General features: G+C 43.8%; 1 protein-coding gene across 1 annotated transcript; it reads right to left on the bottom strand.

Annotated features, from left to right (window-relative positions):
• Nucleotides 1-2,938: 2,938 nt before the first annotated feature.
• cbln1 (cerebellin 1 precursor) lies at nucleotides 2,939-25,077 on the bottom strand. Its single transcript, XM_056282273.1, has 3 exons — nucleotides 24,820-25,077; nucleotides 23,559-23,678; nucleotides 2,939-3,136 (listed from the first exon to the last, which is right to left on the bottom strand). The coding sequence occupies exons 1-3, from the start codon at nucleotides 25,075-25,077 to the stop codon at nucleotides 2,939-2,941; spliced, it is 576 nt and encodes a 191-aa protein (XP_056138248.1).
• Between the last annotated feature and the right edge of the window lie 844 nt (nucleotides 25,078-25,921).

Below are 25,921 nucleotides of genomic sequence, written 5' to 3'. Positions count from 1 at the left end.
TATATATATATATATATATATATATATATATATATATATATATATATATATATATATATATATATATATATAATGTTATATAACATTAAATACGGAAATACAGATATGAGAGTCATCAACCAGTTTCAGTTTTTAGAATCAGCATTATCATTTTATCATTATGATGTCATAATACCAATATAATACCAATATAATAGAATCTGTGGTTTAAATTTGATATTAAACTGTATATATATATATATATATATATATATATATATATATATATATATATATATATATATATATATAATACAGCAACAGAGTTAGTTGTAAGTTGGTTGGTTTCAGCATCAAAAGTCCAACACTGAAGAAAACAGCAAGGAAAGGACGATCCGTGCTTGTTGGCAAACGAGTACAGCAGCAGATAGATTACTGAAATGGGGAGGGAGCACTAAACTGATGGAGAGTGGGATGAATGGTTGATGGAGGTGTAACAAAGAGAGAAGGGAAGAGTTTGCACTTGCAGCTAAACAGCATTGTCGAAGAGAGACAGTCTGAAGCAACGAGCTGAGAGAGGGACGGTGGGTGGGAAGGGTCAAAAAGGCCAAAAACGTAACATGATAAGTTAGTCCACACCTGTAGATAAAACAGAGCAGCAATGTCAACAGGAAGAGAAGGCGAAAAGAAGGGGATAGAAAGAAAGGCATGGAAGAAGGAATAGATGGAATAATGAAGGAGAGGAGAAGATATAGATGTAAAGTTAGACAGATGGACAGTGGCAGGAAACGTACCTATCAATGAAAGGATGATGGAGGAAGAGGGAGAATAAGAGTAGACAATAGAGAGAGAGGAACGTGAATGTAGGGTGAAAGGAAAGACAAAAGAGAGCTGATCAAGCTGAAATGTTGGGCTGGGTATTGGAAATAATACCGGTTTCATCATGCCAAAGCTGCCTCTTCAATCCTGCTCGAAATACAACCCAACAACTTTATATAATGTAGTTCATGAATACAGTGCTCACAATTATGAAACCCTTTATTTCTGTCTTTAGCTGAATTATTTCAAGCTGACATGGTTTCCTAATTGTAAATGGCAATAAACTAGCATAAATTGGGCCACTAACCAAAAGCATCCAACATCATTTATATATCTGACACATTTTCAGATTGAAAGTCAGAATTGATAACATCTTGTGTAGTAGATATGCAGAGAAAAGTATGGCAAGTCAGGGGGACAAGAAACAAGTTAAATGGGCATATTTTCCCATGTCATCTGAATGTTTTTGACTGAATATGCACCAAATCTGAAAACCTAATGTTGAGTGTTCTAGACATATTAAGCAGTCTGCAAAATCAACCCACTGTAAATTGGAGAGACTTTGTAATGCTAACAGCTGTTAAGAAAGACAGGTAGAATAATGTGTGGCAAGTGGGATAGGGGTCGAACATTGGTTGGCAGGCAGAAAGAGCCAGAAATAGTCCAGCTGGTCAACAAGGCACATGTGTGCCAGTTGCACGTTATTTTCCTAGCAGATGTTGAGAGACTGCACACCTAAATAGACTGTGCATGTGGACTGTGGCTTGTAGGTCTGTTGATCAGATTTAACAGGCCACCAGACTCATGTCATTAAGGAGTGTAGCGAACAGACCCCTAGGCATGGATAAGTTATCACGTATTTAGTGCCCAAGTTCAGTGTGTTTAATGCAGTTGTTTCCCCAGATGTTCCTACACAATGCTAGCCAGCTAGCCAGTATGTAGGGCCCAACGTTGACCATCGGTGTCAGTTTTCAATACCCAGTCCTATTATGAGGCTGCATGACTAAGCTCAGCATCATGGTAGCAAAAGAAGAAGGAAGAGGGGAGACGGAGAGGGGTGAAGGATAAGTGGGTTGGAAAAGCTGTAAGGGTGGAGGGATTTGGAGGATATATCAGGTGTGGAAGAGCTAAAATGTGAGAGGGGAAAAAAGATTGATTGAACAGGGGACAGAAGGAGAGAGTTGGCTTGTCTGTATGGGAGGAGGGCCACTGAATATGAGGAGAGGAACAGAAAAAAAATCCACAAATCTAAGTTGTTTTAGAAGCCATTCATATTCAATATTGAAAACACAACGTTACAGAACATCTTAGGTAAAGTTGCCCCCGAGTACCTGATTTTGCTCAGTGTTGAGTGTTTCCCCTTTAATAATTCAGGTTTGGCTTTGGGGAAAAGGCTGAACCAAAATCAGTTTCCTAAGGCAAGTCCTGATAAGCACACTGCAAAAAGCTACAAATTTGGCCAGACAAAGGATGCATGTATGTCAATACTGCTGGTACAAAGGAGATGTAGGAAGCAGCTCTTTGATACTATAGGTAACAGAGAAACATTCTTTAAAGCTCGTGTTGAGAGAGATGGATGATGGAAGGAGGGATTGATGGATGAGGCGAGGGGGAGGGGAAAACACTTGGCCTTCAGAACACTCCGGAAAAAAATTAATGATCACTCGCTTTTTTTTTTCCAGCAGAGAATAAAAAAATGTTTTGGCTGTCCAAAGCTGCAGTCAAGCTATAGCGGAAGTGGGGGGAGGGAAGAAGGGATGGACGGATGAATGGAAGGAAGAAGGATGGTGAAGAGGCTGGCTTTACAACTTAACATATCTCCTCTCTTACTCCTTGCTCTCTTTTCATTCTCTTTCCTTATTTCTTCATCACACACACATTTTTTTTACTTCTCTACTCTCGCCTCCCTTTCTCTTTCTCTGTAGTGTCCCAAGCAGGTCTGTTATCACATTAGGGCGTCCCCATTCTTCCCCTCCGCTTCCTCCCTCTCTCTTGTCTCCTCCATCTCCTTTCCTTGTCACCCCGAGTCTCCTCATCTTCCTCCATCTCGCTCGTCTCCTGTCCCAGCAGCATCTGTTGTGTCCTCCTCCTTCTTCTCCATCCCCTCCATCTCGTCCTCCTCTTTCCTCTCTCGCCTTCTCTACATGGGGAACACCAGGAAGCCAGAAAAGGTAGAGTATTTCCAGCCCCCCATCAAGTTGCCTCGCTCCAGTTTGAGGTAGGCTCGGTCTCCCTTCTCCATCTGGATCAGGACACCATTACTGGCTGCCTCACGTGTCACATCCTGGTCGCCAGCAAACGCTGAAATCACTGGCCAGCCATTGTGCATTAGGCTCACCTGGAGAATGGGGAAGAACAGAGAAGTTTATGGAATGAAAGGGGGAAAGGAAGAGAGGGAATGTGACATCCATAAACATGGGAAATATATGGTCAGCGTTGATGTAACCACCATTATGCCACAATCTAGGAAGGCTCTCCTGGAAATAAGGCCTCAATTTTAACTTAACTTTTATTCTAACTGAAATGTAACTTACAAAATTAATAACAAACAACCCTGAAAAATGAATTTGTTTTTTGTTTTTTTTGTTTTTTTTTTACAAGCAAAACCATCATTATCACTCAAACTAACTTGGGAACACCCTCAGTTGAGATTGTAATAAAACATTTAAAAAGCACAATTGACAGTTGAATTCCCACTAGCACAAATATATCTGTACATTAACAAGTGTGAATGAATCTGCAGGCAGGTTTAATCATGTGTTTGATTGATTGGTGTTACTGGCGGAACATTTTGACCTTGAGACAGACGGGGTGTGTGGCTGTGCAGACGGCTGGAAGCCAGACGTAATATTGGCATTGGCTTATATTGATGATTTAAGCACTGATGCAATGCCGCCTACCCACCCAACCAGCTCACTCTCACCAGCTGACCCACCTCCAGAAGCTAGTACCATCAGATGACCTCGGCAATGATGAGCCACGCAGGTTTGTTTTAACAAATACCCAGTTTGCTCATCCAGCGGCCGTGGGAATAACCGTTTATTTAGTCGCTCTTGGATCAAAGGCAGAGCATAGCTGGAGATATTCTGTTAAAAAGGATGCTTATTTTGTCATGCTTATCGTAAATGTGGCACCTCTGGGGCAGATGTTGCGTTCACCTCCTACAATTACAACAAATGGTGCCAGTCTGTACCTTTTGCTATCTCCTCATTTCAAGCCTTGGGCATCTATGTGGACTGCATGTCATATGTCAATATTTGAGCTCTTTAAGTGATATTTTTTTTACTGGTGAATGCAGCTGTGCAAAATGGACAATGCGAAAGTATAATTGGCACAAGTATAATTCGTGCCACATGCTTACAGGTTCAAAATAAGGGTTTAGGCTACTATTGTTCAGCTCTCCTGTATTATTTTATTTTTCAAAGCTTTTTGACTTTATAGATGGGTTTAGATATACATGACAGCCATCAAAGGCAATGGATTTGCATGTAGAAATAGGCTTTTCTTTTTGTTTTGAACCACTTCCAGTTTAAACCTTGCCCACTTCCAGTTGCTATCCAAATTCAAATAATTTAATTGTTCCAACAAATACAGACACAAGTACAAACAGTGAAACTACCACACTGCCCTGTTTTCAGCTTGGGGCTGTGACAAGGATGGCTTGAGTTGGCTCTCAGGCATCTTCTCTTGGAATTTAGTCTGCTGGTAGGATCATTAGCTTCACCAGGCAGACCTGGATACTGATGGAAAGTGCGATGTGAATCTGATCCATTGCCTCCATTTTAGCCTGCGAACTTACAGAGCAGGCGATGATGAAGTCCAAAAACAACCTGCTCTGTAAGCTCGCAGCCTCAAAATGGGGGACAGCAGCCCCCACTCTGGGTACCTCAGCACTCCTTGCATACTCTGCAGCGGAATACTGTGCCCCTGTCTGGTCCAAATCATGTGGATGCCCAAATTAAATAAAATCATGCGAATCATAACTGGGAATATTCGCTCAACACCACTCCCCTGGCTCCCTGTCCTATCCAACCCCCCCCCCCAACATATCCAACGAGTCACACTTACTCAAGGGGTGCTCCACAAGGTCAAATATTCCCCCCATCTACCAATCCATGCAGACATCTTAAATTCACCTACTGTCTGTCTCCCATCCAGAAGACCAATTTGGAAGAAAACCCCACAAGCCAACTTTACGACCCAATCTGCCCATTCAACAGGTCCTTGGCACCAACCTCCCAAGGAGACAGTGGTCAACCCTTAACAGATTCAGGAGCAGCCACAGTCCCTGCCTGACCAATCTTCACAGGTGGGGCAGCAGCCCAAGTCCACTGTGTGCTTATAGAGAGGAACAAACAATGGACCACATCATTGAAGTTTGCCCTCTCCAAAGACTAAAAAGAGGATTAGTCACCCTCCATAGTGCAGTGAAGAGGCAACTGCTCGGCTCAAGGACTTTGGATTCGCTAAATAATTAATAACTTAACATTAATTAATAATAATAACTCCCCTGCTGTCTGGTTGGTAATTTTAGAGGGTTTTTTTATTTTATTTTTTATTGGGGTGCCTGCAGGATAAAATTTCTAGAGGTCCTGAGGTAAAGATTATAATTCAACAGATCTTGATGCATGCTCAATAATCCAGGTAAGGAAATCCCAGGAAGTTCAATCAGTTCATTTGGACACAACGTTTAGTGGGAGAAACGTTTCATCACTCATCTAAGTGACTTTGTCAGTCTCGGCTGACTGTAGGTATCCCCAACTCCAATCCTGGATAGGGAGGAATGCTGGCTTGAATGGGGAGTCAAAGAGGCCAGCTATATATGTAGAGGGAATGACCATCCCTGAACCGGGGGGGGTAAAAGTACATCTATTGCCATCTTACGATGCTGTGATTGCAACCATTCTCCAATCCTCTATGAATAGTACACATGGCCACATTGTAACTCTAGTTAATGGTCACAGCAATTTTCATGTGAAACCAATCACTGGTTTTGGTTGTGACACCACTGTGCCGATTTCAGTCGTTATTCAACTGTGCTGATTTATAAGGGTGGGGATACCTGCAGTCAGCAGAGACTGACGAAGTCACATAGATGAGTGATAAAGCTTTTCTCCCACTAAACGTTGTGTCCAGATGAACTGATTCACCTTTCTGGGATAATTCAACTGAATTTCTCTGGTAACACAAATATCGCCCGAGGAGGGCCTTGAAGTGACAAAGACACATGCGCGCGCGCACACACACACACACACACACACACACACACACACACACACACACACACACACACACACACACACACACACACACACACACACACACAAGACAGACATACACTTCTTGACTGTCTAACTCATCAACTAAGGGGAAGGACCCTTTCCACTTCATTACAGACTGGTTTTCCTCATATTTGTAGGTCAGCTATCCTTCTTACTAAGGAATCAGCACATCTGCTGCCTGTGGGCCTTTGAGCGGTGCACTGAACTATTTTGACTGGTCCATGAAATACTAACATCTAATTATTTTCCTTCCTTTACTACCCTAAAAAATGTATTTTTGTTAGACTTGGAATTGCTGCAGCAGTTAAACAGAATAAAATGGTGTTTATGCAGACTTTATGGTCTGTTTCTGCTGGAGCATGCTTTACATCACTAGCTTGGTTTGCCCTCAAGAGGCTTACCTCCAAAACTGTTGATGCTGTTGCTGTTCCCCCCCCCCTTCTTCTCCCCAATTGTACTTGGCCAATTACCCCACTCTTCCAAGCCATCCTAGTCACTGCTCCACCCCCTCTGCCGACCTAGGGAGGGCTGCAGACTACCACATGCCTCCTCCGATACATGTGGAGTCACCAGCCACTTCTTTTCACCTGACAGTGAAGAATTTCGCCACGGGGGACGTAGCGCGTGGGAGGATCACGCTATTCCCCCCAGTTCCCCCTCCCCCCTGAACAGGTGCCCCGGCCGACCAGAGGAGGTGCTAGTGCAGCGACCAGGACACATACCCACATCCGGCGTCCCACCCACAGACACAGCCAATTGTGTCTAGGGACGCCCGAGTCCAAGCCGGAGGTAACATGGGGATCCAACCCGCGATCCCCATGTTGGTAGGGAACAGAATAGATGGCTATGCTGCCCAGACGCCCCCTGCTGTTCTTTTTTTTATCGCGTATGTGCATGATATATTTGTGACAGTTAAGGAAAACATGAATCATTATTTATGATAAAATGTACATACTGTAGCATTTTGGTACCATGCCTTTTTTTCTTGCCTCTTCTTTACCCATCACCCCCTGTTTGCAGAACATTTAAATAACAACTGGTTTCATCAACTAAAATAACAACAGCATTTGATGGCTTCTCAAATCTTGTAGGAATCACATTAGGATTTTGAGGCATCTGTTGCCATTTTTTAAAAGAGACACATTACTAAGGTCTGTCATTCACATTTCATTTCTAGAAGGGATTATTGATTTTTTAGAAATCTTGTGACTGAAAAATGTGAGGAAGATAACAGAGTCATAGATTACAGCCCTGCCAAAAGAAGAGGGAGCATATGTGAGCATGAATACACAGTGAAGACTAAGAGCCTTTTGACTTATGAAATATGGAACAGTGAGGAAAGCACATGGACCTCGTCCACTGAGTCTAAAATATCAAATTTTGCTCCCAAATTTGTAGAAAATTTTATATGATAAAACTATTAATTCTCACATTAATGGTTGTGAAGTACCCCTCTTTCTTCCAGAAAGACACAGTTCTGTTCTCTGTTCCTAAACTTAATAATAACAATGTGCTCCATCTCCATTACCCAAAAAGTCGCTATGCTGACATGAGTGCCTCTGCTCATCCCCCTGCCAGTATCTCAGCCTTGGCAGCTCCTTGTGTCCTCACCAGACCACAGTCAGTGCAGAGTGAAGTGAGGATGAATTAATTTTGAATTGTGACCCTCCACAAAGCATTCAGTGGTTCAAACCATAGCAAACTCTGCACACCTTTTTTTTCAGCAAAATCAGGCAGCAGCTAATTATAAACTGTTGTTAATATATGGAACACATTCAAACAAGAACACAGAATAATTATCTCCTTATCTGCCTCGTTCAAACTCACATACTCGACAGACAGCCACCTGATGCTCATGTGTGGGTCTTTGTCTTTATGTGTGCGCGTGTGTGTGTGTGTGTGTGTGTGTGTGGGGGGGTGGGTGGGTGGGTAGGAGATTGAGAGCCTGTCAGAGTCAAGAGCTCTTAAGCCTGGCACTGCTCTTAATTTCAAACATAGAGTAGAAACGCGGACAGTGTGTGTGTGTGTGTGTGCGTGCGTGTGTGTGCGTGCGCGCGCGTGTGTGTGTGTGGAGAGAGAAAAGTGGGAGAGAATACTAATTACTATGTGTGAGTTTGTTTGTGTGCACTTGTGTGTGTGTGTGTGTGTGTGTGTGGTCGATTTGTACTGCTGCGGGCAGCCTGTGTATATTTTTGGTGAGGGAATTTGTGGTTTTCTTTCAAAAGTCTACTTTTAAGTCTGATGTATGAGTAACAGGGCACGTCACTCGGCTTTGACATTTGGCTTTATCCCAACAAACGGAAACACTCTCACACACACACACACACACACACACTCTCTCTCACACACACACACACACACACACACAGCATAGAGATTCTCAAAATATATCTGAATCGATCAATCATTCCCTTAATCTACCAATATATCTCAAAATATTCATTCATTCATTCATTTAGTCGTTCAAATAGTCATTCATTCACCCATTCACCTTAAAAACTTGCAACAACAGCGGCACTCTGGTCAGAATGGGCAACTGTAGTCTTACGCCACAATAAGACAAACTGGCGTGGATCAACATGAGTGAATGGTAATACCTGGTGTTGTTTTGTTTTCTAAACATTTTGTGTTAGTTATAAACTACGTTAACAAAAGAAGATGAAATTCAACATTATCAGACAACTTAGCATTAGCGTCCACCGGGTCTCTGGCATCTACTAAGCATAACAGGATGTGACGTAGAACACCATCACTTCCTGTGTTGCCTCCGACCTTACATGGCCGTGTGCTTACCAGTAAAAACCAATTATTAGACTAGGCAACAGCAACGTCTCACGTCAAGCTGAACGTGTGGCTGTATTTCAAACAGCCTATTTATAACACTAATAACAATTAAAAGTTAATATTTTATCATTAAAAGTTATCAAATCAGCTTCCCTCCCATTCTTCCCTCTATAACTAAAAACGATCTCTAATAGCCTGGAAGTATGTATGGCGGTCTCTCCAGATAGACAGGACATTGTGCATGTGGAAATGGCACCAATAGCTTCAAATTAGCCTCATTGACCTCGGGGCCATCATGAAAAATAGACAAATGACATAGGGAGAGTAAATGAGAGCAGAGTCCATGAGGACAGGGAGGAGAAAAAGAAAGGGAACAAGAGCGCTCAGAAACTGGTGAAAGTCAGTGAAGAGGGAAGATAAGAATGAGGAGATCCTTGTGACGGGAAAGACTGGGAGGGGAGGGGGGCGAACAAAGAATGGAAGGAAGATGAAAGAAATGGAAGCCAAAGATGTAAAGATGATGGATAAAAAAAGAGAGATGGACAACAAAATAGAGAGAGAACAGAGAGGTAGGAACAGACGCAGGGAGATGCTTGATGTGCACGTAATGACTCCAAACACAGAGGGAGACATCAGACAAAGGAGGGCCAAGTGACATTACATCACCCTGTTACCCCCAGGACACAGACACACACACACACACACACACACACACACACACACACACACACACACACACACACACACAGCCGGCAGGTGAAGATCTACACACTCTAATACACAACCATTCAACCATCTACTCATCTGGAACAGACACCTACAACCCCCCCCCCCCCCACACACACACACACACACATACACACACATACTTAGTCTCTCTCTTTCTATCTCTCTTTCTCTCTTTCAAAAATCATCTATTCCCAAATTCACACACATCCTGCAAAGGGGATTAAAGGTTGTTGTTTTTTAGGAAGTTGTTCCTTTTCCGATGAGAAGGTGTAAGGACAGGATGTTGTGTTGCTGTTAAGCCCACTGAGGCAAATTTGTAATTTGTGATATTGGGCTATACAAATAAAATTGATATGATTTTGATTTTGATTTCTCTCACTGCCATACTCATTCACACAAAAAAACACTTTCACCGACAGCCATTCAGGGATAGTGTGTGTAGTGTGCAGGTGATGTATCACTCCAATAAAGCTGTGACAGGGGTTCTGGAAGGATGAGGCTGCGGTCACCACACACACACAGACACACACTCAAACATGCACACACACATGCACTGCTGACCACACCACCAAAATTGCAAGCCATAAGTATAAAAGCATGATAATAGGCCTGTGCATTGTGTCAGTTCTCAATCGATCTGCATTCACTAATGAATAACAACCAAATAACTATGTGAATAAAGAGGGAGAGAGTGAGAGCGAGAGAGAGAGAGAAAAAGAAAGTTGCTGCAAATAAGAGAAAATTGTGGCTAAGGGGGAGGACTAAAATAGAAAATAAAAAGACAAATTAGAGGAAAAGAAGAGTTGGAGTGAGGGTAGGGAAGTTGATGGGGTGATAGTGAGATGGCAAAAGAAAAAGAGAAGGTGAGGCATGGGGGAGAAATGATCTATTCCTCCAAATGTCTCCATACAGCACTTAATGCCAGTGTCATAATAACCCCCTGTTACTGCGTCATCCTTTCTTGTTCCATCTTGACGTGACAGTGATTTTTTTCCACTTTCTTTCTCCTTATATTTTTCTTCCCCCTCTCATTTTCTCTCTTTCACTCTGCTCACTTTCTCTGTCAGCTGTAACTCTAGGTTACTTGCACTTCTTTTTTCTTTCCCTCTTTTTTTCATCACGCTTTTCTCTCCCATTTCCATCTTGTGCTCTTATTACCACCCTCTCTCCTTCTCTATGTGGTGATTCAGATGGACATGGTGATGGATAGACAATGGGGCCTTCATCCATTAGCTGTAACACCCCCCCCATCTTTGAAATGGCAAATTTCCCCCAATTGTTTTTTTTCAATTTGTAGCAAAGTTAACTTTTTTTATTGTAGGGGTGTGGAGGGGGCGGATGTTGGGCTGTACCTCCATGAAAGTGAGATGGACAGAGAATCTTCTCCTGGATCACCACCTTGCCATGGTGGAGAAGCCTGCGTGTACCAATGATCCCAAGAGCTATGTCATCCGGAGCTTGGCTCCTGGTAGGGTGACCCAAGGCGGACAGGTCAAGGGGGAGGTCCCAGATGAAGCTGGATCCAACAAAGCCCTCAACGGCAGAACTGGTGGAAGATGTCTCCAGGTCACAATGGCAGTGAAGGTGGATGAAGGCTGAAACAGAGGGTGGTCCCCAATCGTGTTGGTTCTCCATGCCATTGAACTCTGGCCACCGCCTGCCAAGGACCGTGTGGTGACTGCAGGCGCATCAGCCTCTCCACTTAAAAAGCTGTCAAACGCAGGCATCCTCCCATTATGCAGCACCAGGATTACCCTCTACACCCACCTGAGGACCCTGGGGGAGGACGGTCAAGTGACCACTGATGAAGACGATGATGGACAGAAAATGGTGTAGTCTGGTAAGGGTATCATCTGGACCTATGTATATACTGTATCTAATCCATAACAGGATATCTGTCATCTGAAGTTTTTTTTTTTTTTTTTTTGGATTGTACAAAACAAAACATTTTCCATGTTTTCAACTCATTGTTTCTTCTTCTGGGATGCAGAAGCATAACCTTGTAAGTGATCAGGACTTGTTCCCAGAGTGCAGGCCGTTAAATGGGAAAGTCCTGTGAAGAGATGCTGCTCTCATTACAGAGAATGGGAGGGAACTGTGCAACCCTGCACACTTCATTCCTGTAGGTTTCCTGGCTGCTGTTTCAGGAAGTGTTTATGATTAATTTATAAGGTCAAACTCTTCTGGTTTCACAGATGATTTCTGTTGGATCGCCATTCGGTCAGATTAAGTGGGCACAGAGAGTAGCTGGCTTCTACTGCAAACCTGAATGGCTTTATTTTTAAAGGGTTTTTAACAATCCAAGGTCTGTTTGTTTTTTTTTTAGATCAGAATAAAAACATATCAAGGTAAATAAATAAATGCATGAATAAAAGCTGGAGGCATGTTCTTATCCTCCTGAACAGGATAATGGTACGTTCTCCATCTGGTCCTCAGGTATTATCAGCACCACTGGTTTCTTATTCAACCAGGTAGTTTATTAGATTAATTGTGGTATTGTATGAGGAAGACAGGAGTTGCACAGAAGCATGTAGGAGTTGTGCAGGATATGTATGAGGGAAGTGTGACAGTGGTGAGGTGTGCGGTTGGAATGACAGATGGGTTCAAGGTGGAGGTGGGATTACATCAAGGATCGGCTCTGAGCCCTTTCTTGTTTGCAGTGGTGATGGACAGGTTGACGGACAAGATCAGGCAGGAGTCTCCATGGACGATGATGTTCACAGATGACATTGTGATCTGTAGCGAGAGTAGAGTGCAGGTTGAGGAGAACCTGGAGAGGTGGAGGTATGCACTGGAGAGAAGAGGAATGAAAGTCCATAGGAGCAAGTCGGAATACCTATGCATGAATGAGAGGGAGGACAGTGGAATGGTCAGGATGCAAGGAGTGGAAGTGACGAAGGCATATGAGTTTAAATACTTGGGGTCAACTGTCCAAAGTAACGGGGAGTGGAGAAGAGAGGTGAAGAAGAGAGTGCAGGCAGGGTGAGTGGGTGGAGAAGTGTGTCAGGAGTGATTTGCGACAGAAGGGTACCAGCAATAGTTAAAGGGAAGGTTTACAAGATGGTTGTGAGACCAGCTATGTTATATGGTATGGAGACAGTGGTGTTGACAAAAAGACAGGAGGCGGAGCTGGAGGTGGCAGAGTTGAAGATGCTAAGATGTTCACTGGGAGTGACGAAGAAGGGCAGAATTAGGAATGATTATATTAGAGGGACAGCTCAAGTTGGATGGTTTGGAGACAAAGCAAGAGAGGCAAGACTGAGATGGTTTGGACATGTGTGGAGGAGAGATGCTGGGTATATTGGGAGAAGGATGCTGAATATGGAGCTGCCAGGAAAGAGGAAAAGAGGAAGGCCATAGAGGAGGTTTAAGGGTTTGGTGAGGGAAGACATGCAGGTGGCTGGTGTGACAGAGGAAGACGCAGAAGACAGGAAGAAATGGAAACAGATGATCCGCTGTGGTGACCCCTAACGGGAGCAGCGGAAAGTCGTGGTAGTAGTAGTAGTTTATTACATTCATCTGTTGTCCCTGATCTAAGACCTCCCTGATTGGATGCTGGGACAAAGATGGTTTATTTGAATATGACCTCACAATTCACTATCACATCCATTTTACCTTCATTTTCGAGGGTCCTCTACCACCAGCAAGTGTTAACAGCATCTAAAATGAATGGGACGAGATAGGGCAGACGCACAGCTACATGGCTAAAAGCATTTTTTATGACTTTACAACTGTGATTCTTTTTTTTTTTAGGTTGTGGAAGGTTTATGTCCAAATACTCTTAACTCCATTAATCAATAAGGCCACTTGAGTCTAAAACCTACTACAATTTTGTGGAAGCCAGCTGCTGTAGCCATGAGGCTGATCAATGAACAGGACGCAGTCAAAACCACCATTTCAACACGAACGTGTTATGTGATGACATCACCCTTAGAATAAGAGAATAAAGCTCCATCCATCCATTTTCCAAGCTGCTTGTCGTAATTAGGGTCGCGGGATGCTGGAGCCTATCCCAGCAGTCATTGGGCGGCAGCCAGGGAGACACCCTGGACATGCCGCCAGTCCATCACAGGGCCGACACACATTCACACCTAGGGACAATTTAGTAAGGCTGATTCAGCTGACCTACATGTCTTTGGACTGTGGGAGGAAACCGGAGCACCCGGAAAAAACCCATGCAGACACGGGGAGAACATGCAAACTCCACACAGAGGACAACCCGGGATTACCCCCAAGGTTAGACTACGCTGGGGTTCAAACCCAGGACCTTCTTGCTGTGAGGCAACAGCGCTAACAACCGGTCCACCATGCCACCTAGAATAAAGCTCCATATACCAAAAATATGTCACATAACAGTTGCATTTGATAAATATCTAGCATGGACAGTCTTATAAAAAAAATGTTAAAATGGCAATGGTTTGTGATTTTGTAAAATTTCCCCAAAGATCACCAAACCCTTAAACCTTGTGATGATGTTCACACACATATAGGGCCACTAAGGTAACTAAGCAATTATCCTCCATCAGGCCAAGGGTCGTCTTCAGAAAAACTAAACTGGCCCTGCTGTCCTTTATTTTGGCTACAGTGGCTGGAAGACGAGATCTCAGACTGAAGACATCGCTTAGTTGAGGGATGAAACGTATCTGTCAATAAACATTGTATCCAGATGAACTGATTCAACCTTCTTTGATTTTCTTACCTGGATTATTGAGCATGCATCAAGACAACAGATCTCAGAGATTTTTCTGAGAGTGTTGACTGATCTTAACTGTAAATACTCATAAGGTCACATAACTACGGCTCAAATCTCTAACTCTCTTTCACATGTGCCTAATACAGCTTGTCATGGTAGTCTGACGATGTCAGTAAGGGTAAGTAGAGGCTATGGTCTATATCTGAAATTATGTATTTGGCTGGCTCTGTGTGTGTGTGTGTGTGTGTGTGTGTGTGTGTGTGTGTGTGTGTGTGTGTGTGTGTGTGTGTGTGTGTGTGTGTGTGTGTTGTGTGTCACATGGTGCAACAAAAGGAGATACAAAGAGGAATGTTTTTTTTTCTCCCCAATTGTACTTTGCCAATTACCCCCCTTTTCCGAGCCGTCCCGGTGGCTGCTCCACCCCCTCTGCCGAGAGCTGCAGACTACCACGTATCTCCTCTGATACATGTGGAGTCGCCAGCCGCTTCTTTTCATCTGACAGTGAGGAGTTCCACCAGAGGGACGTAGCGCGTGAGAGGATCACGCTATTTCCCCCAGTCCCCCCCCCCAACAGGCGCCCCAACCAACCAGAGGAGGCGCTTGTGCAGCCACCAGGACACATACCCACATCCGACCCGCAGACACGGCCAGTTGTGTCTGTAGAGACGATCGACCAAACCATAGGTAACGCGGGGATTCGAACTGCCGATCCCCGTGTTGGCAGGCAACAGAATAGACCGCCGCACCACCCGGATGCCCTACTGAGTTTTGGCTGACAGTAGCAGGTTTGCTGTTGAAAATTGAAAAACGAACTAAGATATCACTTATTTCAAAGGTTTCCACATGATATCTTCGTGGCAAAGGCCAATTAAAGCAATATATCTCGTAATCAAAGCATACACTCCAAAAACGAACCTCTAAAATCCACTTTGTTATGTGTGTGACTACATACTGATGTACAACTGCATCCATGCAGTACTTTCATATTTCAAAATAAGAAAATATACTAATGCTAATGCCCAGAGAATCAATAATGTGCTCTCATGTACGCATCTACCCACCTTGTGTTTATTGGTTATTAGCACCCCAGATTTTGCTTAGCGCACAAGTAAGGCCTTGCTACATGTGCTCTAAAACAGGCCAAAAATAAAACCTTCACTACAAAACTGATTAATCTAAAATTGACAATAAAGCCGCGTTTATAAACCCCAAAATATATCACAGTACAAGACAACTACCAACACTTGTCCTTGAAACAACACACAGGTTTTAAAGGACAGCTACAGGACTGTCTGTCTTCCCGTCTGCCTGTCTGTTTGTCTCGCTCTTGCTTTTCTGTCTGTCTGTCTGTCTGTCTGTCTCTCTAATTGTCTCTCTGTCTGTCTGTCTATCCGTCTGTCTCTCTGTCTGTCTGTTTCTCTGTGTTTCTGGCTGTCTGTCTGTCTGTCTGTCTGTCTCTCTCTTTCTGGCTCTATCTGTCTGTCTGTCTGTCTGTCTGTCTCCCTCTTTCTGTCTGTCTCACCGTCTGTCTGTCTGTCTGTCTCTGTCTACTACTACTACTTTCGGCTGCTCCCGTTAGGGGTCGCCACAGTCTCTGTCTGTCTCTCCCTTTCTGTATGTCTGTCTCACTTTCTATCTGCCTGCCTGCCTGCCTGTCTGTCGATCTGTGTTTCTGTCCGTCTGTCTGTCTGTGTCTGTCTATCTCTCTGTCTGTCTGTCTATCTGTTTGTCTGTCTCTGTTTGTCTGACTGTTTGTCTTTCTTTCTGTCTGTCTGTCTCGTTCTGTCTGTCTGTCTGTCTGTCTGTCTGTCTGTCTGTCTGTCTGTCTCTCTTTCTGACTATCTGTCTGTCCGTTTGTCTGCCTGTCTCTCTGTGTTTCTGTCCGTCTGTCTTTCTCTCTGTCTGTCTGTCTGTCTGTCTGTCTGTCTGTCTGTCTGTTTGTCTGTCTATCTATCTGTCTGTCTGTCTGTCTGTCTGTTTGTCTGTCTGTGTCTGTCTGTCTGTCTGACTGTTTGTCTTTCTGTCTGTCTGTCTCTTTCTGTCCCTCTGTCTGTCTGTCTGTCTGTCCATCTGTCTGTCTGTCTGTCTCTCTCGCTTTCTGACTGTCTGTCCGTCTGTCTGTCTCTCTGTCTGTCTGGCTGTCTGTCCATCTGTCTGGTGCCACTGTCTGTCTGTATGCCTCTCTGTCTGTCTGTCCTTCTAAAACCAAAATGCGCCACCTCCCTGGACAGACAAACCTACTCCTTTGCTCCATCTGTCCCTCAGTCTCACTCCCCTCCGTTAGTTTGAAGATAAAAAGAACGCTGAAGCATGGAAAGAGAAAAGTTGCTTATTTGCTTGTTTCCTGTTCTCTTCTTTCCCCTGCTCCCTCACTTGTTTGTCTCATCTTAATGAGATAAGACCTGTACAGCGGTGGTCACCTCTAAATATAAATACATATATCCTGACATTGTGTACTTTGCTGTCTTTTTGTACCTGTCGCGTTTAATTTTGCCATATGTGCCAGTAAAGACTGTGTAGCGCTGTGAGTTGTTCTTAAGCTAATATCGCCACCACTTCCCGCCAGTTTAATACATTACAAATTGAAGTATTTTAGGTTGTGAAAGGCTGGACAATAGAATCGATTTGGCTTTTGTAAAATAATTTCTAGTGTGTATGTTTTCCCCCGTAAAATCCTCACACCCACTCAGGATAGAGTCAAGATGGAGACTGAAAGAGTGGTGCTTTCTAGGGCTTTGGGATAAAACTGAACCTAAAACTTGGACTTGTACTGGCTGTGGTAACCGAGTGTCACACTGGCATGGGTGTGTGCAGAGATGGAGATGGCTGCAACCTTTTAACTGCCCTGTTTCTATACTGTGTGTTGATGGTTTCGGCCATGTGAGGATGGGATGTACTCAGTTTGGCCTCAGTCACATGTACAACAGTCAGTAAACGAACAGGATGGGTCTGAGCAACTTGTGTACAATGTTTTTTTATGATATGAATTGTAAAACAAAAAACCTAGAAGTTTAATCCAGTAGTAAATATCACTATCCAGCAAATAACGAGCATGCCATTTTGAAGTGAAAAATAAAATGTTTGTATAATATATATAAATATGTGTGTGTGTGTGTGTGTGTGTGTGTATGTATATATAGATATGTGTGTGTGCCCACGCGTGCGTGCAAGTCTGTGTGAGTGCATGCATACGTGTGTGAGTGTGTGCATGCATATATGTGTGTGTGCGTGCGTGTGTGTGTGTAAGTGCACGTCTTTGTAATGATGCGAGTGTCGCTATCGGTGTCGCCGTCGCTGTTTGTCTCATCTTAAAGACTATCTAGCAAATGTCTTTTAGTGGAAGTCTGCACTAGCAAGCTGACTATATTCAAGCGGGTTGTGTGTGATTATATCTCAGGCTGGCTGGAGGGGATGTAGATCTTATTGAATTTTATCCGAGTGCTGGAATACATCACTCTTTAAAAACATTATTTGCTAAAGCGTTGCTTAAACATTGCCTCGAGGAACTTGAAAAGCCCATTTACATCTCACTGGAGTAATCTTAACCCCGTGACGTAGTAATCTCATAACACTGTGGTACTATGATCACAACATCTTACAGTGTCGATCATGTTTCATCAAATCAAAAAATCTTGACATTTTCTGATTCGACTATAATATCAGAAGAGTGCATTTGTACCTGGAATGTGCTTATCAAACATTTGTGATGCCTCCGAATGCGCTTCATGTGCCAACGTTTACTCCTCTTTCTTTGGCTGAAGAGTTGAAGTCAACTATATTACAAATCCAACTTGAGAAACCGTATTTCATCACTTCATATTAAAAGTACACAATATTCCTCTCTGAGAATTAAATATATTTTCACCCCAAATTATGTGGACCTACTTCGAACAGGATATATTGTTGCTTTCATGTCGGTAATTTTATTGCAACAGGAAGTATCATTTGTTCTAAATGGTGGATATTAAACTTTAATATTTACTTTGAAGTGGAAAACCCTTAGCGACTACTGGTTGCTAACTTGGCTTGACCCCTCATCTTTTTAGTACCCAAAAACCCATCAACGGTCAATATAAATATTAATGGGTTTTTTCAACAACAGTTTTTGTGACATATAGGATTATTATCCTATTTTCAAAGGTTTGACAGAGTAGATGGTACATAAAGATAACTGGTTAAAAAGTGTTCAAAAGGTGTAAAAAGAGCTATAAAGTACCCAGAACACATTACACCCGTTAATGGTAAAATGAAACAGTTCATCAAACAGGACCAACACAACACTAAATGCACGCTGGTGTTCTTACTGCAGCATGGCTGCATCATATCGATGGTATCTTCCACCAGGTGGATATTGCTCACATTCTTCATGCTGCAGCATGCAATATGATTAAAATGGACAGATGTAACTGCCAGATGGGGAATGTATGACACAGCTTAGGGACACGGTAGATGTTAGCTGATTCCTAGGGCTCAACAGGCTCATTATGACAGAAGCCCCTTAATGAGTCAGGTTGCAGGCTAAAATGTGTGTGTTTGTTTGTTTTTGTGTTTGTTTCAAACCCAAACGCACACACTGAGGACATTGATGGAGGGCAGGACTCTAGTTTTGCAGGTACTCTCAGCCAACTTTTAAAAGCACATGCTCAGCTGACCTAAAGCGTACCCAATGAAATGGTAAAACCTGACATGACCCGGAGTCGGCTGTGATACCACATATTATTTTCTGAATGGTTAATGGTGGGTTAAATGGCAGAAGATGAAGATGTACACGCCATTATAAACAGGCCCCATGAGGCATTTTGCAGATACTAGCTTTCCACCACTTTGTGCAGCTGCCTAAAGTCGATGTCTTCTGGGTCTACAGGAAAGGTTTGTTTGAAAAATTTCTTCTCATTATCAGAGCACAATAAAACGCCATAGCCCAGACAATAACAGGACATTTGATTGTAGATTCTTACTTTCAGTACCAAATGTCAAGTGTGTCTCATGCAAACTAAGGTAATAAATAGCAAAAGAAAGAATGCACATATTTTACATATTTTCTTTGAGTCTGTATGAGTAGACAATTTTGTTTTGAAAGTTGAATCCTAAAACATGTTGTAGAATTGCAGTTATTCACTTGCAATAAGTTTAACCAATAAATATCTGACCCTAAAAACCTGTGTTTGCCAAATAGATTTAATTCAACAGCTCCTTTCTGACTGATGGCAAGGTAGTCCATCTACATTACATCCAGATGTTTCTAGTTTACTGTGTGCTTTCAGATGGCGGAAAGAGAGGCTCTCATGGGAAACATCTATGGAGGAATCAGCTCTAACTGCTGGGTGTAAGAATCATTAAGGCCATCAAAACAGCACCTTCAGATAGACCCAGCAGTGGCCTATCTGCTTCTCTTGCTCATCTATGAGCTCATTGGCCTCATTCATCAATATTTTATACATATAAATTTGTTCTTACACACCCATGGAATTTTTTTTAGCTCTAAAGATTTCCTGACAGTCAGGGCAAAGCCTGATGGTTGTTTTAATTCCTTCACCTTTACATCTGTTGTCTACCTCTTGTAATGAGCAATCAACCAGGCTTACAAAGACATCAGTGTTAGCCAATTGGTGTCTAAATTCAAGGGTTACACAGGTTCTACACTGATCTCGGAGACACAATTCAAGGCTAAAGAAAATTCCATGGGTGTGTAAGAACAAATTTGTATATACAAACGATTGATGACGCATTGTTTCCAGCTACGAGGACCATACATTCTGTGAAGGCAGTGAGAAGGTTCTAATTTACTGAATTCAGTAAATCAAGAAAAGATGACGGGCAAAGGCATAGAACATTCAACGGTTACCAAGTGGAACACAGCCCTGTCCAACAGGATCACAGTAACCAAAAATGTTTTTGTTTTTTTTGCTGGTTTGGAATTTAAATTATAATAAATGTAAAGGAAGCATTTAAAGGTGCTATATACGATGTTCAGCACCAGCGTCTCAGACCAAACCACCACCACACACACACACACACACACACACACACACTACCACCACCAACACCACCACCGCGTTCTTGGCTATTATTTCATTCGGTTCAGTTGGAATATTGATTTTTACAGTATAGTTATTTTATTAACGTTAGTAACGTATTCCGTTTGGTAAGGGGCTATTTCTTTGATCTGCCGAGTGACCTAATGTCAGTGATCCATGTAACGTAATTGTTAGCTTGCTAGCTATCCTGCTAACGCTAGCTATCTCACGTGCACTAACGTGTACGCTTCCAGAACAAAAAACAGAGAAACTCAGATTACAACACACACAAGAGGAAGTGTGACTTCATTCTCTGCTCCGGGCGCCATTACTCCACTATCTCTTTATATAGCAAATATTGGTTTGCTGCTATATTCATGTTCTAAATCTCATATAGGCTATAGCGCCTTTAAAATTTGATGAAATACGCTTTGAAATATTGAGAGGTGGTACTGAAGGGGTCCCAGAAGAGTTGGGATAAACATATTTTTCTCTTTGTTCTGCTTGAATTTCAGTGCTATATTGAAAGGAGCTGCAGGGGGCAGAGACGATAGCATCGTGTGACTCAGTTAAACTGCAACAAACCTTAATAATAATAAATTAAACTTATATAGCACTTTTCTAATACTCAAAGTCGCTTTACAATAAACGGGGAGAAACAAGACAACAGATAAACATAACACAGACATACAGGGGTGGATGGGAGGGGGGGGGCAGACATACATGGGTGGATGGGAAGGGGGACTACGAGAGGGAGAAGTGGCAGCCACACACGATGCCAGCAGTACTCTCCCACTTGGAAAGATACAAAAGGGAAAGAAAAACAAACATCATAAATCACGTAAATCACAGGTGAAGTATGAAGAGGTGAGTCCCGACCAATGACCTGAATGTGGGCAGACCGCAGCAGTGTCCTATGCGCTTGGGGAGAGAGTTGGGGAGGGAGTTGAGGGAGGGAGTAGGACGAGCGCTCGGTCCCCAGCCTGCCCAAGACCAGGGGTGGACGAGAGGACGGGGGGGGGGGGGGGCACGAGAAGGCAATGGAGAAAAGGTGTGTCTTGACACGGGATTGGAAGAGTTGGAGGGATTCTGAGTCTCTAATGATTTGGGGGAGTGAGTTCCAGAGCCTGGGAGCTGCCCTGGAGAAGGCTTCGTCACCAAAGCCGCGGAGGTTGGACCTGGGGGTAGAGAGAAGGGAGGCTGAGGTGGATTTGAGGGACCGAGAGGGTTGTTAGGGGGAGAGGAGGTCGGTGACGTATGGGGGAGCCAGTTTGTGAAGGGCTTTATAATTAAGAACCAAGATCCATCTATACTTTACGTATATATGGATCCACAAATAGTGCAGGATTACTGAGGGATGAAACAAAGTGTCTGTCCTGCAATGTTTACAGCTACTCAACATCTGCCAGTCAATATTTAGTCACTTTACCTGTTTCATTCCCCTCTTACATGTCTCTCTTTTTTACATCCCATCCCTTCATCTATGCTTCTCTATCTCGCCTTTTCTTTTCTGTCCATTATTTCCATGCCCTTTTCCTTTTCTTTCTGCCATCCTCTATTTCCCTCCTTCCGCTGACCTCTCGTTCCTTCTCCTCCATCCGCCCCTCTTCCACTGTTTCCCTGCTGCTCTGGTCTCCTCCAGGCACCAGGTAGCCAGCCGCCTTTAAGGCAATCAGTCAGTGGGGGTTTTCAACACAGCAGACGCGCTGACTGGACGGGAAGACGCTTGGACGGGTGGAGGGTAAACAGCACACATGGTGCTGCTGTCAATTTGTTGATTTCATATCAAAAGCATGTCACAACAAAGTTTTTCCCACAGCATATGTTATATATTTCTAGATTTCTTGTTTTTTTAATAGCACGCTGCATTTTTTTCACTTTTTATCCAACAGTGTTGTTTTCAATGTAGCCAATGTCTCTCTGCAGTGAATACCTACTCAAACCAGGCGGAAGACAGCATCGTCCAGAAAACCTACTAATGGGCTTACATCCACAGGATAGGGATCATTTTCTCTCAAACCAGGCGTCTGCTGTCTAGGCCTCAGTTCAGCACCTTGGTATACATGTCAGATTCTGCTTACCTGATCACACAGCTGGTTGTTAAACTGGCTATAAGCACCCCCCCCCGCTTTACCTCATTGTTAATGCCCTATATCATTCTAGTGTCAGTCATCATTCATGACTGACATTAGCTGGTTATGTCATGTCTACCTTAGTTATCTCGGCATAATGAGTGAAATGCTACCCGCCTCGGGGCTCAGTGACGGGGAAATGGCGAGGCCTATATGCTGAGTTTAACATACACCTTCCCTCACACATCACCGTGTCCTCGTAGCCGCTGTTGTTTGTTGTCATTGCCATGTTAATTAATTCCAGATTCGAATAATAACGTGTAAGTAGCATCGCGTAGCTACTAACACCCAGGGAGCTGATGAAGTAGAATTATACAACGGTTTAATTAGCAAAAGAAACCCTGCGTGACTCATAAAAGCGTCGTCATGGGTGTTAAAAGATGTGGTTGGGAGCGGGTGAAGACTAATCGAGTGTTTTCTACCATTTGACACGTCAAGAGGATGAGGAGGCTCCATCCGAGGCAAAATGAAAAACGCTTGTTAGCTGGCTGAAAGGAGATATAAGCAACATGTTGTGCAGCATGTTGGCCTATATTGTGTGTGTGTGTGTGTGTGTGTGTGTGTGTGTGTGTGTGTGTGTGTGTGTGTGTGTGTGTGTGTGTGCGTGTGTGTGTGTGCGTACGTGCGAGTACGTGTATGTATGTGAACGTGTGTTTATGTGAAATATAGGCAAAACGACAAAATTGCCGTTTCAGTACAGTGTTTAGATTCAAGTAGGCTCCGTGCAACATGGGCGCTATATGGACGGCCCATTTTAAAAGCAGCAACTTTAAATGGGTCCTCTTCTGATGTCACGACAGCCGCGCGCGGCTCGCTCAGCAGAGCCGCTCATATCGATTAATTATGATCCGGCCGCGCGGGTGGTGGCCGGCAACCTCTCATCTGTAAACGCCTCCCGTCATCGTCTGCAGCACGTGACTCATAGCTTCTGTACTTTTTACCAGCGCCATTCAACTTTTATAAGGGGAGAAGAGCGTGGGCCCCTTCCTCATCCCCCAGCCACGCAGGGCCGAGGAGACACACACACACACACACACACACACACACACACACACACACACACACACACACACACACACACACACACACACACACACACACACACACACACACACTTACTTACTTGTATGGTTTGGCGGTTGTAGACTTTAACAACGTGGAAGTTGAAACTGTAAATCCCTTTGCGTGGCGCGATGAAATTACTCCGTTCTTCGTCAAAATTCCTCCCGACATTGACTAGAATCTTGACAGAGGAAAAAAAAAACAGGAGGCAAGCAAGGGGAGAGGGTGGTTGGAGAGAGGGTGGTTGGAGAGAGGAGAGACATCAAAGAAAATCAAAGAAATGCTCATCGTCATATGATATCAGATTTATTGGGCTAATGTCTTCTGCAATTCTTGCAGCTGAATGACAACGCGACATCACTCGGCGCGTCAACATTTGACGTGTTTCCTAACAAACAACACAAACAATACAATAATTTACATCCGATCTCTCATCTTCAAACGGAGTGTACTACTAATCCTGTCCTGCACTTTTCGGTCAGAAGTTACAAACTTTATATGGTGTGAGAAGGAACTTCATCAATCTTTCAAATGAAATCGGCGACTATATGCGTTTTCCCTGCCAAATGTCTGGTTTTATGAGCAGGAGGCAAGGGAGAGGCGAACGCTCGCGGATAATTGAATGGCCATTTAAAGGGAATTAACCTTTAAAAACACCCGGGTAAGACCTCGCCCTGGCGACCTGCTGTTACTAAATTATTTGGCGATATGTCAGTTCCCATATCCAGTATTATCAGCTCAAAAGTTTAAATACTAATCAAAATCTCAACTACCCGGCTATACTTGCCCCATTCTTGTAATGCATTATGTACCAAATCATCTTCCATAATGAAAGAGAACGACAATTCATTTTTGTTCCGTTTAGCCTCTGAAAACGCCCATTACGCACGGCGCACCACATGCCTTCTTGCTGGATTCTGGACATTACACCAATAAGTGTCTTGCTGGGTGTGTGACTGCCTACTTATCGGTTTGTTATGGTATTCTAATTTTATATGGTATTCTAATTTTATATGGTATTCTAATCTCTAGCTTAAGTTCAGCCGCGCGATGACCGTATCAAACAACATTGTGTGCATCAGACGCAGATTCTCCTCCTCTGAACTTCATGTCACATCCTTCCCACGTGGACACGATATTTTCAGAAAGCGATGAGAACATTGGTCAACAGGTAAAGACATACCGCATACGTTTGTCTATAGGGATAAAAAAAATAATTTTAAAACGTGTGCAAAAGAACTCAGGTTTCGATCAAACGTTGGCCATGTTTTCCATCCAACGGAGCAGACGGGTAGAATAGAGGAGAATAGAAGGGCTCCTACCTGATCAAAGTAAATAACCATAGTCCTGTTGCTCATCTCGGAGGGTTCGTGGTTGGTGTTCCTGACGGCGGAGAACGCCACTTTGGCGCTGCCGGAGCGCACCGAAATGCCGAGCGCCGTACCCGTGGGGTCTGACGTCGGGTTGGAGTCGCAGACCACCAGGCACTTCCCTTCGAGGACGATGGGCTCCGTCTCATTCTGAGCGCAGGTCGGGCTCGTCATGAGCCACACGGCGCTCAGCAGGCAGAAGGTCAACATAACGGAACCAAACGCTGCACTCGATCCTCTAATGTAGTCTATACTTCACACCGCGGGTCTATTCTACCCGTTAAAGAAGAAGAAAGACAAGGAAGGGACGCGTTTTCCCAATTTCCCCCGGATGAGTATTAAACGCGGTAGCCTACCTGTGAGGATTTTGGCGACTCGGTCGGTAACCGAGCCACTCCTTTCTGGTACTTGGATGAAACCCTTCCTTTGCGATTTATGTGAGGGTCTTTTCTTGTGGGGAATATAGGAGCGTTTTGTTTTGTTTTGTTTTTTAAGTCCTCTTCTTTATGGAAAATGTCTCTAGACGTGTTTCCCTTCTCCGCTTGTTTTCCCAGGTCTGAACTTCTGCCTTTTCACGCTCTCCTCCTGCAGTCTTGCTCTACGGCTCTGGACTTTTGGCGTCCTCTCACTCGTTGGTGGAGTAGGAGGCAGTGGTGAGCGGTGCGGTGGGGCCCTTCACGAGACGCAGCGCAGCAGAATACATAGCGCGCATGCAGGGATCCGTCTGCTCTTGCGCTTGAATTATTGATATGTGAAATATTGGAGTTTCAGAAACAAAGACTCGGGATGAACGGGCAGGCGCGAACAAGTGACGCTCCCACCCCGCTTGTTAGTTTTTTTCTTTCTTCTTCTTCTTCTTTCCTTTTTTCCCCCAGCAGACCCCTCCCTCTGATAACGGGGGCCCATCAGCGGATTAGCGCGCATCGCCAATATTTTCCAATCACCGAGCCCCGACCCGCCCCCACTCACTCACTCTCTCTCTCTCTCTCTCTCTCTCTCTCTCTCTCTCTCTCTCTCTCTCTCTCTCTCTCTCTCTCTCTCTCTCTCTCTCTCT

Source organism: Lampris incognitus, chromosome 6, assembly GCF_029633865.1.
Source record: "Lampris incognitus isolate fLamInc1 chromosome 6, fLamInc1.hap2, whole genome shotgun sequence".
NCBI classification, from domain to species: Eukaryota; Metazoa; Chordata; class Actinopteri; order Lampriformes; family Lampridae; genus Lampris; species Lampris incognitus.
This window is presented reverse-complemented; position numbering and strand designations above follow the sequence as displayed.